This window comes from Gallus gallus, chromosome 2 (assembly GCF_016699485.2).
Source record: "Gallus gallus isolate bGalGal1 chromosome 2, bGalGal1.mat.broiler.GRCg7b, whole genome shotgun sequence".
Classification (NCBI taxonomy): domain Eukaryota; kingdom Metazoa; phylum Chordata; class Aves; order Galliformes; family Phasianidae; genus Gallus; species Gallus gallus.
In genome coordinates, this window is record NC_052533.1 from 100,641,719 (window position 1) to 100,656,622 (window position 14,904).

The 14,904-nt window shown below is 36.2% G+C and overlaps 1 protein-coding gene across 7 annotated transcripts in view; it reads left to right on the top strand.

Annotated features, from left to right (window-relative positions):
- LPIN2 (lipin 2) overlaps positions 1–14,068 on the top strand; it is a 39,797-nt gene extending 25,729 nt beyond the window's left edge. For 6 of the 7 annotated variants that reach the window (XM_015277938.4, XM_015277941.4, XM_046925170.1 and 3 more), the window contains exons 8-20: positions 131–230; positions 725–912; positions 1,763–1,856; positions 2,199–2,268; positions 2,367–2,456; positions 3,066–3,148; positions 4,279–4,423; positions 5,340–5,488; positions 5,969–6,055; positions 7,579–7,731; positions 8,568–8,682; positions 9,270–9,373; positions 9,715–14,068. In XM_015277938.4, the coding sequence (XP_015133424.2) occupies positions 131–230; positions 725–912; positions 1,763–1,856; positions 2,199–2,268; positions 2,367–2,456; positions 3,066–3,148; positions 4,279–4,423; positions 5,340–5,488; positions 5,969–6,055; positions 7,579–7,731; positions 8,568–8,682; positions 9,270–9,373; positions 9,715–9,859 (1,523 nt within the window). In that variant the 3' untranslated portion in view covers positions 9,860–14,068. The remainder of the gene's footprint in view (positions 1–130; positions 231–724; positions 913–1,762; positions 1,857–2,198; positions 2,269–2,366; positions 2,457–3,065; positions 3,149–4,278; positions 4,424–5,339; positions 5,489–5,968; positions 6,056–7,578; positions 7,732–8,567; positions 8,683–9,269; positions 9,374–9,714) is intronic. The other variant, NM_001006386.4, reaches the window with a different exon arrangement.
- The last annotated feature ends 836 nt before the right edge of the window (positions 14,069–14,904 follow it).

The window sequence follows — 14,904 nt, forward strand, 5'->3', positions numbered from 1 at the left end:
GTTATTAAAGTTTTAACTGTAATTAAACTTCAATTTATGAATGCTTTAATTCTGAATCATCCACAGTTATGTTTGTATTTAACGTGTCTGCATAGCTTCATCTCAAGAACTTGACTGTTAAAATTAACAGGGGTGCACAAGCGAAGTCATCACCAGGGCCCTGATGATATTTACCTGGAGGACCTAAAGGCTTTGGAACCTGAAGTTGCAGCCCTCTACTTTCCCAAAAGGTAGCTTTGAATTAAGATTCCGTGGACCTAGCCTTATTCTGCAGTTACACTGTGTGAATTACTGCATGGATGATTTAAGTAACTGTGAGCCCCCGTTCTTATTAGAGAATGGAACTTGGGATTTCTAGGCTTTTGTGGAAAAAGAGAGTCCTAATCTTATTCTATAGCATTCTGGTAAATACTCAGGAGCATGATGTTGCTCTGTGACAATAGAATATTGAGGAACTTTTCTGCCTTTAAATCCAATTTTTTGCAGGTGAAAGAGAGATAAATATTTCCCAATTCAGTTAGGATATTCCAGTATAATAAAGGGTTGAAGGTGGTGCTGGTGGTGTCTGATTTGTGTATAATTGGATTTATATTGTAAAATGATGTGTGGCATTAGAAAAACGCAAGATTCGTTTTTGTTTGTTTGTTTTTTTGAGTAGTCATGGAATGTGTGCATTTGTTTACAGGATAAATATTTATGGAAAATGTGATTCTCTTTTCTGTAGTGATTCTGATCCAGGCTTCAGACAATGGACTGAGTCGGATAACCTTTCTGGTTCCCAGTCACCCCAATCAGTAGGAAGTGCTGCTGCTGATAGTGGAACAGAGTGCATGTCTGATTCTGCTATGGACTTGCCTGATGTCACGCTCTCACTCTGTGGGGGTCTCAATGAAAATGGCGAGATTTCTAAAGGTATGTGAGAAACGAAAACAAAGTGGTTGTAAAGCTCAGGCAGCTAAGTGAAGTGGCTTGAATGCTCTGATTTTTATGAAGCTTTTGCTTTTAATTAGGCTTATGTTAAGAAAATAAAATGGAGAATTTTATTTGCCAAGCAGAGATTGTGACATTTAGCCTCAAATTAATCAAAAGCACACAGTATCTTGAGAAACTTTCTTACTCCTTTTTCATACTGCTAATTGCATATCTGACCACTCTTATTTCTGGCTGAAATGTAAGACTTCACAAATTGTATTCTTTCCAATTGCCTGATAATTTCTCTTCTTTTCACTCTTTTAAGCCACTGGGAGATGAATATATCGTTATCTTAGACTATCTTCTCTCCTGCTTTGCTTTCCCTTCTTAAATGTTTGTTAACACTTAACTTTCTAACCATTTAAATCCTCTCTCTTAAAGCTGTGCTTAACTTTAACTTTGAAGCTGTATACATTTTTGAGGGAGCTTCTAGGAGCATGTAATTTCATGATTATTTTTAGTATTACTGTTTTAATGATCATCCTATCTCAAGGCATCAAGTGAAATTTTACAAGCTCATTATTAGGGCTCAGAACAAATACACCCTCATCTTATTTCTTATTTCTCCTTCCCATGATTGTTAAAGTAAGTGGTACAAAGCTTTACGTACTACTGAGAGGACAAGCAGCCACAAGACTCTTGACACGTACGCCATATTAGAATAGCTTGATGATACTGCAAAATCAGCAAAGGTTCTGAAATGACAGAAAACATTTTTCTGGATGCAAACTAATCAGACCTTTTAGGATTTCATATTTCTAATTTTAATTAAAATTTGCTTCAATTGCAGAAAAGTTCATGGAACATATTATTACTTATCATGAATTTGCTGAAAACCCTGGACTCATAGACAATCCTAATTTGGTAATAAGGATTTATAACAGGTAAATTTTCCATATCATACAATTAGTTCACAGAAAAGCTTATTTTAAATCTACCACATAAAGTGAATGCACTTCTCACAGCTTCCAGTGTGTTTTTGATGGATCTGCTTCTTAGTCTTAGGTAACTTTTTGAATTAAGCTTTTGGATTAAATTTAACAAAAGTAATATTTCTTTTCAGCACTGATGCTGAATTGTGTATATTAAAGTAACTCTGCTTGTAACCAGCTTTAATATTAGTTGTTGCTTGCAAATGGATGTATTTGCTTTGAGGAGAGAGCAGTTCGCACACTGTTTACTTCTACTCAGGTTTTGTAATAACTTTCCAACATGTTTTAAAACAGGTATTATAACTGGGCATTGGCTGCTCCAATGATTCTGAGTTTGCAAGTATTTCAGAAAAGTTTGCCTAAGGTAAATAGAGATGTTTACTTCTTCAAAGATTTTGCAAAAAATTATGCATGTTTATTCTGTTTTTCTACACAAAATTAATAACGTGCAAATTTTTTCAGGCTACTGTTGAATCTTGGGTCAAAGAAAAGATGCCAAAGAAATCTGGAAGGTGGTGGTTCTGGCGCAAGAGAGAAAGCATGACTAAACAGGTAACTGAGACTTGATTTGATTTTTATTTTCCACAACTATTAAAAGATGAAAAAACTCATTTGTCAGATGTACCTCAGAATGCTGCGCGTGTAACTGTCGCTGATTGTCAGCTGGAAGTTGCTCAATGTAGCTGTAGCTACTTCTGAATATTTAGTCTCAAATACTACCATCATTTTTCACCATCCTTCAATCATTTATTCTATTTAGCTGATGCACAGTATTCTTAAAATCCTTTCTTCGAAGCCATGAGCACTTGTCAGAGCTACTCTTCAGTCACTACAGTATATTTTAAGAACGTATACAGAAGTAGATAAGTAGATCCGTAATAGATGTCATGCTGAGACACTCACATTTTAGACTAAATTAAACTTTCTAAACATTGGAAATATCTTAGAAATAGATATTTTTTAAAAAGTATAAATTTATAAGCTTAGAAGTTCACTGCTCCTTTCATGCTGAATTCATCATATTAAAGAGTGATTCTGAGTCGTGGTATAGCTTGTATACTGTATTGATAGCTATTTGCTTATGTATGGATCATGAATTCACTTGGATTGGTTTAAAATGCTTAAAATGTCAATATGTTCTTTATTATCATATTGTTTTAGATACCAGAGGCAAAAGAGGGGAAGTCTGAGACGCAAAGAACAAATGAACTGCCAGCAACTATAAAAGAGCAAGTTAATAGTAGGTGTGTTCCTGTCTGAAGACTGTTTTGTGGACTGAATGGTGTTTTTTTCCTCTTCTCTTGTGTTGGTGGTTTTATTGCTGTTGGGTTTTTTTGTCTTTTTTTGAGTGAAGAATTCATTACTACAGTGGGAAGAAACGTTTTCTTCTAAGCCAATGTAGAGAAGCCAAATATGCTTGGCAAACAACTCAGCAAAATTGTACGGCAGTAGACACTGTAGCAACTAGAAATACACTACAATTATTCCCTAAATCCTATTGTTTTTACTTCTTAAATCCTGATGTAACTGACAGAATAACAAAGACATATATGGTAACCTTTAGCAACAGACCGCTGCTCTGTAACTTGTTAAGTATAGTAGGATTGTTACTGAGATATTTTTGTCATACTTTGTATAATCCTACTGTTGTTTGAATAACTTAAAACATCTGCAGTTTTTTGTAACATGAAATAATTGAAACAATAAAATAGCATTAATTACAGTACACATGTTGCCCAAGACTGTAGTTGAAAACAAGCAGTATTTAATGCTTAACTATGTCAGACTAAATAATCCATTGTGTATACTCATATTCTTCTCTTATTTTATTAAAATATTTGTAAATGTTGTTGATGTCTTAAAAATTTAAGGAACTGAATATGCTGTAAGATTCAGAGACATTAAATGCTGCTTTTAATCTTCAAATCTCTAATTAGCAGAAAAATAAATCTATGACTTACTTTGAAAGGTGAGCTACTCCACTAATTTATCATACACAGTTTAAAATATGTAGTAAGTGTGGCAGCTTTTCTTGAAAACAAAGCCATTACTCACTCGGTATCCCTTTCCATCTGCAGTATACCTTTAGTGACCACTTGACACTGTCTCTACTAAACTCGTATGGAGGCAGCTAGTCTATGCATAGTAATATTTAGAGCTCCACCAATAGAAGCATGCGTTACAAGTCTTATTTGCTAATTGGCATATACTGACTTCATCTGGGCATGGGCTAGACTTTCGACTTTGTTAATCTTTGCTATCAGGCTAGTAGTAAATCTTTGACATAAACAGAAATTAATCTTGAATAAGAATCTTATACCGTTAAAGAAGGATTTTCTGCAGCTTAAGTTTGTTCTTCTTGGTGTCATATTAGACCCCCAGAAGATGATTCATCTAGTGATGAAGCATCACAAGAATTGAAGGAATCCTTGAAAATAGATGCTGCTCCAATAGAGCATCCAACGCATGGGAACATTCCATCTTACAAGAAGTCACTTCGACTGTCATCCGACCAAATCGTACGTGGCATGCCTTCCTTTCACATTAAATGCATCATAGTTCTCTTGCACTCTTTGTTTTGATTCTAAAAGTTGGGCTTTCTCTGCTTTTTAGAAGTTAATTATAGAAACATTTCACAGAGTCAGGAGTGATGCTGAGATTACTTGTCCAGCAGTAGGAAAAAAAAGGAATGGGGACACTTGAAATGTAACAATAACAGTTGAATTTTAAAAGAAATATAAAATATTTTCCATTGCTAGTATGGGCAAGTTTTTTTTTTTTTTTTAATTAAGAATCACAATTCTGGGTTTTAATTTTAAAAATAATAATTTCTTATAAAGTTCTACAAGCAAACATTCAAATTAAGATATTGCCAAAAAAGTGACATTATTGCTTTCTGCAGTTTGGGTATTCTGGAATCTGAACTGCCAAATAATGTACACCTAAGATGGTGGGCAGTTTATTCATTCCAAATCAATTTACAAGTTAGTTCTGCTATTATCTAAATATATGGCCTTCGTTAAGTAAGAATTTTGAGAAAAGCACTTAGTAGGTAGAAAATAGTGTTGCTTGATCAGCTGTGTACAAATGTAGTAAGCAGATAATTTATTTATATGCTAGTATATTATCAAATGTTAGCTGTTATTACTTGTAAGTATACTGTAATAGCAGGAATTAAAGTAACACGTTTTAGTATTACTATAGTCAGTGCTGCTGTAAGCAGATGTAGGACCTATGGACAAATGTATACCCAGTAAAAGAGCAGACTTAACCAGCAGAGCTATGCCAGTGTTAAATCATGGTTCACTTTTTGTTGAGTTGATCAAAGCAGATGAGGAAGAACATACAAGCTTTTTTCCATGAGCTTATTTATGATTCTAAAAATTCTGTAGTGACACTAATTTATATTTTCAATGATTTTGATTTATCCTAAAGGCAAAGTTGAAGCTCAGAGATGGCCCTAATGATGTTGTGTTTAGCATTACAACCCAGTATCAGGGGACTTGCCGTTGTGCAGGAACAATATATCTCTGGAACTGGGATGACAAAATCATCATATCAGACATTGATGGAACGATAACCAAGTAAGTATTGTTTTTCCTTTCTTTTCTTTGTATTTGATACATTATCTTGCTTTATTGATGCCATCTTACTTTTCAAAGTAAGATAAAGAAGCCTGATTTAAGATGACTGCTGAAGAACATTTGTTAAGTTATGAGAAATACTTGTTGCTTTGGTTTAAATTTGCACTTATGTCTACAGCAAACTAGAAAATGTCTTTAGCATTCTTGCATTATTCTTTAAAATGTTCACCATGTGACTACTGCTCTTATAGTCAGACTTGTCTAGGTTTAGCAAGCATATGGTAGCTTGGGAACTGACTTGTGCTGTATAGCTACCACTAATGGCTCAGTGTGGAATAGGTACTAATTCTCTTTCAAAATGGCTAAGACCTTCTGCAGAGGTGTTTCTGTAAATACTCATTGTAAACTGCATATTGGTTAATAGTCGTCTGTAACAAAACTCATACACTTAGTTTCAACTATCTCCAATTTTGCTTTTAGGTCTGATGCTTTGGGACAGATACTCCCTCAGCTTGGCAAGGACTGGACTCATCAGGGCATTGCAAAACTCTATCATTCCATAAATGAGTGAGTATGTAATCTATGTAGCACGTAGGCCCTTTGTGGAATTTACTTCTCAACAGTCTTCTCAAACTTCTCAAACAGTCATGCATATGTTTGTTTCCAGTAACTCAGGTTAATCACAAAGCCTTTACAAGCATGGCCCAGTGTGAATTCAGACCTAAGCAGAGTCAGCCCAATATCTAGATACATTTTGTTTTAATTTGTTTGCTACCAAACTCAAGTGAACTTTCCTTGGGATATGATTCCATGTTCTGAAACAATCCTAATTTAAAAACTTATATGGACACAAAGGTTGGTGGCCTGGATCGAGTTCTGCACTTTGTTGTGCTTCTGACATAAACTGACTCAATCCAGCAAAACAGCAATTTTATCATTTGCTGTCTGGATTAGTCAACTGTGCATGCTCACCTTGTAATCTGTGAGACCTGCAGAGGCAGCTTATGTGACTAGAAGAGGGGAGGAGGGAGAGGCAAGATAGCTTTCTTGTTGCAGCAGTGGTGAGATGTATGCTTAGTTTAGAAGTGTGGTGAGCCGCACCCTTGTAAATGTACTGCTCTTTTAAGAGGTGTATAGCCTTGTAATATTTATGTCCAATAACTTTGTGCAAAATAAACCTGCAGTGTTCTTTCTCATTTAGATTGGGTCCTTAGTTTAACAATTAAAAAATAAAGAGATGCCAGAAATAATACTTGCTACTGAAGATCACAGGATCAACTGTTAACCATTTCATAATCCCCTTCAAATAATCAAATTTTATCTTTGGTTTTTAGTTCTAAACTTAGTTTCAAGTTTCTTTCCCCCCCAAATAATTTCAAGGCCTTGGAAATCCTTTGTTGACTTTTGCTGTTTCATAGAGCTAAATTTCATCTGTGGCCCCTTGCAGTCTTTGGCAGAGAACTTGAACTTTGTTTTGTGTTCAACGTGTAATAGTAAGGTAGCTCAGGAATTATTTGCCAAATAGAATCAGATCTCTGAAAATCTGCATAAAAAGTTGAGTCACTTGTGTATGCTGTAATTGTTTACAACTCTGTTTGAGAGATGGCTACAAAGTTTGCAGGAAAAAAATGGGGCTTGATGAGTACTTCCTGTGCTTCCTTCACTCTGAGCGCAAATTCTGGTAACGATCTGAAAAATACCAACCAACAAGACAGGAGCTCTGGTATCCAATATTATGTGATGCAGATAAATAATGGTTAACATCTATATCTGGGCTGAAAGAAATGGGGAGATACCAGTGTGGTGTTTATCTAAGTCCAGTCTAGTCTATGAAGATATATAATCTTGCTATTACTATTCTTGTTCTTTTTTGCACTTCTTAGTTTGGATAGAGCCATGTTTTTAAACTATAATTATTATATTATTTCCAGATACCATAACACTGGAACAGTCTTTTGTTAGGAGTTGGTGCAGCTCAACACAAGGCCACACCTAACCTAGTGCTTCAGGACATTGTTGCAAGAAGATCTTTGTGTTTACAAAGAACGTCTTCAACAGTAAAATGAACTAAGTTGATATTTCTTTTCTAGAAATGGCTACAAGTTTCTGTACTGTTCTGCTCGTGCCATTGGAATGGCGGATATGACTAGAGGATACCTACACTGGGTGAATGACAAAGGAACAATTCTTCCCAGGGGACCTCTCATGCTGTCCCCCAGCAGTTTATTTTCTGCCTTTCATAGGTAAGCGTGTGGGATTTCATACATCTATTTGCTCCCCATCTCAGAGAAAGAAGCAAATTTAAAATACTTCAGATGCTAATCATTATAGTTGTAACCAAACCTTCTACTCTTTGCTAGATTTGCTACTGAGACTTGGATGTCCCTCTAGCAATAAGCTATTTATCTGAATTTCACTTTTGTTTCTATGGACATGTTAGATGTGGCTGCAAAACACGAAACATCAGTCACACAGTATTTTATTTTCTGCTTTCTTCATTCCTCAGGTCTGTGACTGATTACTGTTAGGTTCTGCTCTTATCGGTACAGTTTTCTTGTCTTGCAATATTAGGAGCGTTCTATACACGACTGCCTGCAGAAGAATATTTAGCTCTGACTTGACTCAACCCATCTTTTGAACCAAGTACAGTTTGCCTGTTCTTGATGAGAAGTGCTCATAACGTAAAAGTGTTTCTGTTAGTTCTTTTTTTAAAAATTAAAACCAAACCATTAAATTCTGGCTAACAATAACAGCCATGTGCACTGTAGTCACTTGGCAGGCCTCCTTCAGTTTCTGGTCCAGATGATCAGTTCCCAAACTGCATTCATAAGCTGTGAATTTCATTACATTTACCTAGCCTAGGTACAGTTTATTCACCTATTTCTACTGTAGATGTTGGAGAACAATCTTTTATTCTTGTATTCTCTTGCATCATCCTTGGAAAAGTATTTTCCAATGTCTGTGTAACCAGCCACAACAGAAACGGGAATCAATGAGAATACAAACATCAGATAAATGGGTGGAGGATACCCACTATTTGCTCATGATTTAAAGATTGACTATTCAAATTTTATTCCAGGGAAGTAATAGAAAAGAAGCCTGAAAAGTTCAAAATCGAATGTTTGAATGATATCAAGAATTTGTTTGCTCCCAGTAAACAACCTTTCTATGCTGCTTTTGGAAACAGGCCCAATGTAAGTCTGAGCTTTTCTAATTGAAGGGTTAAAATGCATGGAATACTTGGCAAGGAAAGGAAATAGGCTTTTATTGTTGTGTCTATTTAAGTTTGAATGTGGCAACGGGAGACTGGTATTTCTATGAGTTTGGTCACGAAAGTCCAAATGCAGATACCTTAAATGAAAGCTGCCAGAACTACTTTTAGGAAAACTGTTACACAGATGCGTTAGTACTCTCAGGATATAACTGCATCGTAACTAAGGGTATTTGATTTTCCTCAGTCTTCAATCTTTTTTCCTATCAATACAATTCCTGTACTTTCTCTGCAGCTATTGCAACCGAGCAAGGGACAGGGGTATTCCAAAGAGGAACAGTGTCATGAGAAGCAGCATTGTGTGGTATAGATTTTGTGGTGCATACGTGTGGTCTGAGGCTTGAGAACAAGACTTATGGGGTTTGAGGGAGGAGAAGTGTTTTGTTATGGTGTACATTTGGGGGTTTGGTTTTTTGTTTGTTGCTTTTCAGGGACAATTTTACTGTATGCTTTTCAGTATATCACAGAAGGAATTAACAAAGAACGTGCATTTGTTTGTGCTTTTTGCAGGATGTGTATGCCTACATGCAAGTGGGAGTTCCAGACTGCAGAATATTTACTGTGAATCCAAAGGGTGAACTGATCCAAGAAAGGACTAAGGGAAACAAATCTTCGTAAGATCATTTTTATTATTTCAGTTAGAGGAGGTAATTGGGAATGAGATTACAAAACAATTGCAGTTGTATGTAATAGGAGATCATAAGGAATCATCATGGCCACAAGACAAATTTTTATTTGCCAGAGAATTTACAGCTTTGGTTACTTAACTGAAACTCCTCAAAAAGGGAAGTAAACTGGCAAAATAAAATTGCAAATTGCTCCTGAAGTAGTAGTACTTAGTTAGTACTTAGTTTTCTGGTCTAGACTTCTAAAGCTCTTTTGGCTACAGTTAAGCAGTGACTAGACTGTGAAATAATGGTTTTTCTTTCTTTCTTTCTTTCTTTTTTTAATATAGGTATTACAGACTAAGTGAGCTTGTGGAACATGTGTTCCCATTGCTTAATAAAGAACAGAGTTCTGCATTTCCATGCCCAGAATTTAGCTCCTTTTGCTATTGGAGAGATCCTCTTCCTGACCTTAACATGGAAGACCTGGCCTGAAGAACACTTCTCACCTAGAAATGGACTTTCGTATTCAGCTACTCGACTTCAGTTTAAATGTGAAGAACTTTCTTAATGAAGATGCTAATTTATATACTGGTACCATAAGTCTTACTAAAGAAATCACTTTAACTCCGTTGGTGTAAGACAAAGAAAATGCAAAGCTGCTGTCCAATTTTTTGTGGGCTTTTGATTTTTTTTTTTTGTCTGTCTGTTTCTTTATTGCCTGTCTTTGTATACCTGTGCTAAGGCACTTGAGATTGGTCTGTCATCGATGGCCGTGGTACCCAAGTGCTTCATGGCAATTAATGCTGAGCAACTTAGCATTTTCATCAGTCAGACCTTACTGTAAGCATAGATCTTTTTGTATTAGTCTTAATAGTATATTTTCTAAAACAAAGCCAAAAAGTATACGGAAACTGCCAAATAGAATGTCAGACCTATTAATAAAAACCACGGGCTAACGTTCAGATGGGCAATTAGACCTTTTTGCGGAGGATCCAGAACCGAAGACAGTGTGCTCTTTCTCCACTAAAATACAGAAAAGGTGTGGCCATTACTAGGCTGACAGTGTGAAGACTCAAAATTCATCTTCAAATGTAAATATGCCTTCTGTCACATGTGCGACGCTGTCCTTGTACAGTCCATGCTCTAACTAACTCTGCTGCTTTTTCTTTTTCTTTTTTTAATATGCAATGCTTAAACTATTCCGTAAGCTTGTTAAAATGAAAGTTGCTCTCAGATACTTGTATGGCTTTTGTTGCTTTCAGGCTGCACTATTTCATGTTAGATTTCCATCAAGAGAAATCTTGAACGTTTCTGTAAGGGTTGGGGAGCTGGCATTTTGATTTCACTTTTCATTGTGGAGGTGTGTGTGTGTGTGTGTGTGTGTGTGTTTGTATGTGTACGTGTGTGTATGCTATGTAGGCCAGTAAAAAGGATGTTCAGATTATATTCAGGGAATTGTTATACTAAAAAAAAAAGTATTTAATTTTTTAATTGTCTACTGCAAGTCTTTCCAGAATTCTGTATTGCAGATTTTCACTAGCTGGAAGGAACTGTGGCTCAATAGTGAGATTCCAGGTATAAGAATGGTTAAATGCTGCAGAGCAGAGTAAAACTTTTTTTTTTCTTTTTCTTTTTTTATTTTTTTTCCTTTTGGTTTATTCATAATCATTGTGCTGGTCATTCCTCAGGTTCAGATCAGAGCCTGAGAGCAAACTGCATTCCAAGTCTAGTGTTTCTCAGCTGTGAAAGCTGCTAATTAATTTCTCTTTCCAAAAAATACTTGAAAACAAGAGAAAAGTAGTTCTGCTTTTGAAGTTGATTTAGTACATTTAACCTCCTTAGGGCAAGTCTGTGGTGAGAATTAAATGCTTCTAGCCCTGAGGGCTTAATGCCTTCGGCCATTTAAACTTCACTCCCAAACTTTCTGTGGGTGTGGTCTTTTCTGACACTTTTTCAGCAAGAAGTTCCTGAGGCTGTGCACCAAGGATCCTGCCAGGCTCTGGAGCAGAGCTCTCACCTGTACACAACTCCCAGTGGCAAAGTAAGTGATCTTTAGAAGGTACTTGTATGGCTACTGCTGCAGTGCCTACCCAGGGCTGCTTCTGAGAGAAGTTGGCTTGGCCAGGCCCTTCTGTTCCAGCTTACTTGGCCTGAGTGTAGGAGATTTCTGTTAAGCTAAATGCAGAAGAGTGCATTTAGGGAATTTTACCCCACACACAATAACATTTTCTTTATCAAGCTGAGTAGTCTTTACCTAGCATTCTCATGCAACACCACCCTAATGCTAGACAATTGGTGAATTGCATGGGGGCAGTAACTTTCAGATTGCTATGTGAATTAAATTAACGTTTATTTTCTTATAAAATTCCAGTATATTCCTGTGACTGTAAAGCATTAGAAAAGAAAGGGGGGTGGGGGGCAGGATCAACATGGAAGCTCTCTTTCAGAATGGGATTATGAGGATGGAAAGGAAAATACACCTGTCTGTCATTGTGTGCCATGCATGTTAACTGACTTGAAGGGCATCCTTATACAATGAGAACAATACATTCAGTGACTGTTTCAGCAAATTCTTGCTTCTGTCATCAATCTGCTGAGTGTTTAAGTGGATTTCACAGGATTCAACTGAAAGCATATTTTGCTCTACTGCATTATTTTATTTGCACTATGTCAGAAGCTTGCAATCATTCCATGTATCTTTTCCTTTCTTTCTTTAAACTTTTACTCCCTAGATTTCTGTAGAAACTTACATTTTCATGATCACTAAGTGCTTTGAAAATCAACAGGATTTGAGCTTTTAAGTCACTTGAATACCTTAAGATATATAAGAATCCACATAATATTTTAATTACAAGTTGTAATAGTCTGTGAAGGCGATGAAACTGCCTCTGCTAAAGCAGTCCTTTGTGGAAGTCAGAGTCTTAAGTACCATCCCTGACTTATTCTTGGTGGCCTTGATGTTACATAGGTTTGGGGAATGGGGAACACTTTGAGAAAAATATGATTTATCTGCAGAGGGATTCCAAACTGTGCAGATTGTTACTAAGGTTTGGCTGTATCTTTGTTCATCCTTAGTTTGGTTATTTTATTTTATTTTATTTTTTTATCTTAAATTCTGTTCATCTTTCTGGATTGGTAAGAAGAGAAACTGGATTTTCAGATCAGCAGTGAGAATTAATGTATCAAGTGTATTTCCAAATGCATATGATTCCAGATGATATGAATATGGATGTGGCTACAGTGAGCTCCTCATTCTGCTGACCTTTTATTTTGCAGTATAGGGATGTCCAAAAAGTTGCTTACTTAAAAATTTTGCTTTTCGGTCTCTGTAACAGCTGCTCTGTTTGGTTTTTGGTGATATATAAAAGTGTTCTTGAGTATTTCTGGTACAAGTAAGGTTGATTGGTTTGGTTTTTTGTTTTGTTTCTAATTTGACTCATGTGCAAAGCTTTGTTCAGCTTTTCCTAACCTTCCTTAGGTACAGAACATGGGTTACTGTACCTGTCATTGCATACCTACATAGTTTGGAGTACTGGACACTTTATTGACAAGGAAAGACACCTCGTTACTATCAAACTGTAGGCTTGTACTGCAATATTAATATGAAGGGGGGAATATATGGAGTCTGCATTTGCCTGTCCTTTGTTACCTTAGTTGAGAGAAGTGGCCTGAAATCAAGTTTGAAAACAAGTTGTGCTATACTTACTTAAAACTAGCGCAAGTAAGATATTCTTTCTATGAAAGAGGAACTTTCTAAGTGTACGTGTGTGTCAGCACATACACCTCCCTGTTAAGACTGTGTTGTTGAAGATGCAGATCCACTTAGCGTTGGAACCATCTCAAAAGCTGAGTCAGTGATACCTATCCGGGAACATATAAAGGAGCACTGCGATTCAGAACTTGTTAGTGACCTGGACATTACCCATTTCTGTGATGATTTAAAGATCAGTAACTTAAGTGGTTCACATTTCTGGATTAATTTATTTTTTACTGTTCAAAGCATGCTTGTGGTTCAAAAGGTTGGACTTGACCCCTGACAGTATCCAACTGCATGTGCAATATGGCTTATGTATCCTCAGCTTCCTGTCCTTTTTTATGTTATATTTCAACTGGAAAGGTTTTAACGCTTGTGTCATCTTACTTATGGAACAAAGTCTGAAACAAACACTGAATCTGCTTATGGTAAAGACAAAAATAAATGAGATTTCGTGTTAATATCTCATACAAGTCTTCCAGAAAAACTGTCATGTGAATAAGAGTTGTTTAAATGGCTTTAATGCGAATTCATAATGAAATGTCAAAAATATACGATGGATTTGAGAAGCCTTTAAAGTGTCACTTTTGCCTAAAGTAGTTTTAGTTTCCAGAGTTGAATCCTGTTGAATAGAATGGAATTGTTTGGGATTTTTTTTTTTTAACAGTGTTAATTATTTCCAGATGGAAGTTACATTTGGGTTTGTTTTGAGGATAGGAAAACTCTTTAATAGTTTGTTTCATTTTTACGTTGAAGATGTGGAATATCTGATTATTCAGGCAACCCAATCACTAATAAGGTAGTGTGTTGAAAGCTGTCAGATCTGTGACCGTACCATTAGTGGTTTTTGTTAAGACTGGACTATCTTGGGTGCAGTAACCCACACTTCAGTGCAATGCATATTGATGTTGAGAACAATGTTATCACAATAAACAACCTTAAACTCACTTTTTTCTTCAATTTGTACTTAGGAATTCTATTTTTGTATCGCTAATTTAGTGAATGTTGGCTTATTTAAATTGTATTTATATTTACATTTAGAATCGCTCTACTAAGGACAATGATTCATTTGCTTTCTCTCACGCTTGGTTTACTTTTAGGGTATTTATACAGCTGACGAATAATTGCTGTAATCAGACTCACATTGTCTGCCAATACCAATATTTGTTTATAACTATAATGAACGTAAACATGCGTTATTAATGTCAGGTAACAGATGCACTGTAATCAGACATGCATCTCGGGAACACACAAGCTGCCTTGAAGAAAATCCAGCAACTGTGTAGCGTAAGCGCTTGTAAATCTGCCCTAATTTGGAGTTTTATCCTAATTCCATCCGAGCTAACTTTTTCCTTTCAAGGCAAAGTATTGTCTTCCAAGACAGCTGTTTAATTTGCTTGAGGTAATTACTGTGAGATCATCTTGGAAAAGGGATCTCAAGCTTTTGGTAGAAACTTACCCTTCCTGGCCTCTTGCTGCTATGGGTTAATGCAACTGACTAGCAGTTTAACAGAACATCCAACCATTTCAATCACAATTAAATGTATGACAAATCTACATCAAAGTGTACATCACGTTGTGCCTTTTGATACTTCTGCAGTTCAAGTGTTATCTCTTGCATTGCTATTGCCAGTGCACACTACCTCTCCTCTGCCCAGATGGAGCTTAGTGTTAAGTTTTATCTCCTGTGCCAGTGGCAGAATTTCCACTTGAATTTGGAGTGCCCCGCAATTCTGCTCATACACAGAAACCTTCCCTCCGCATCTGGATGCTTCACGACACT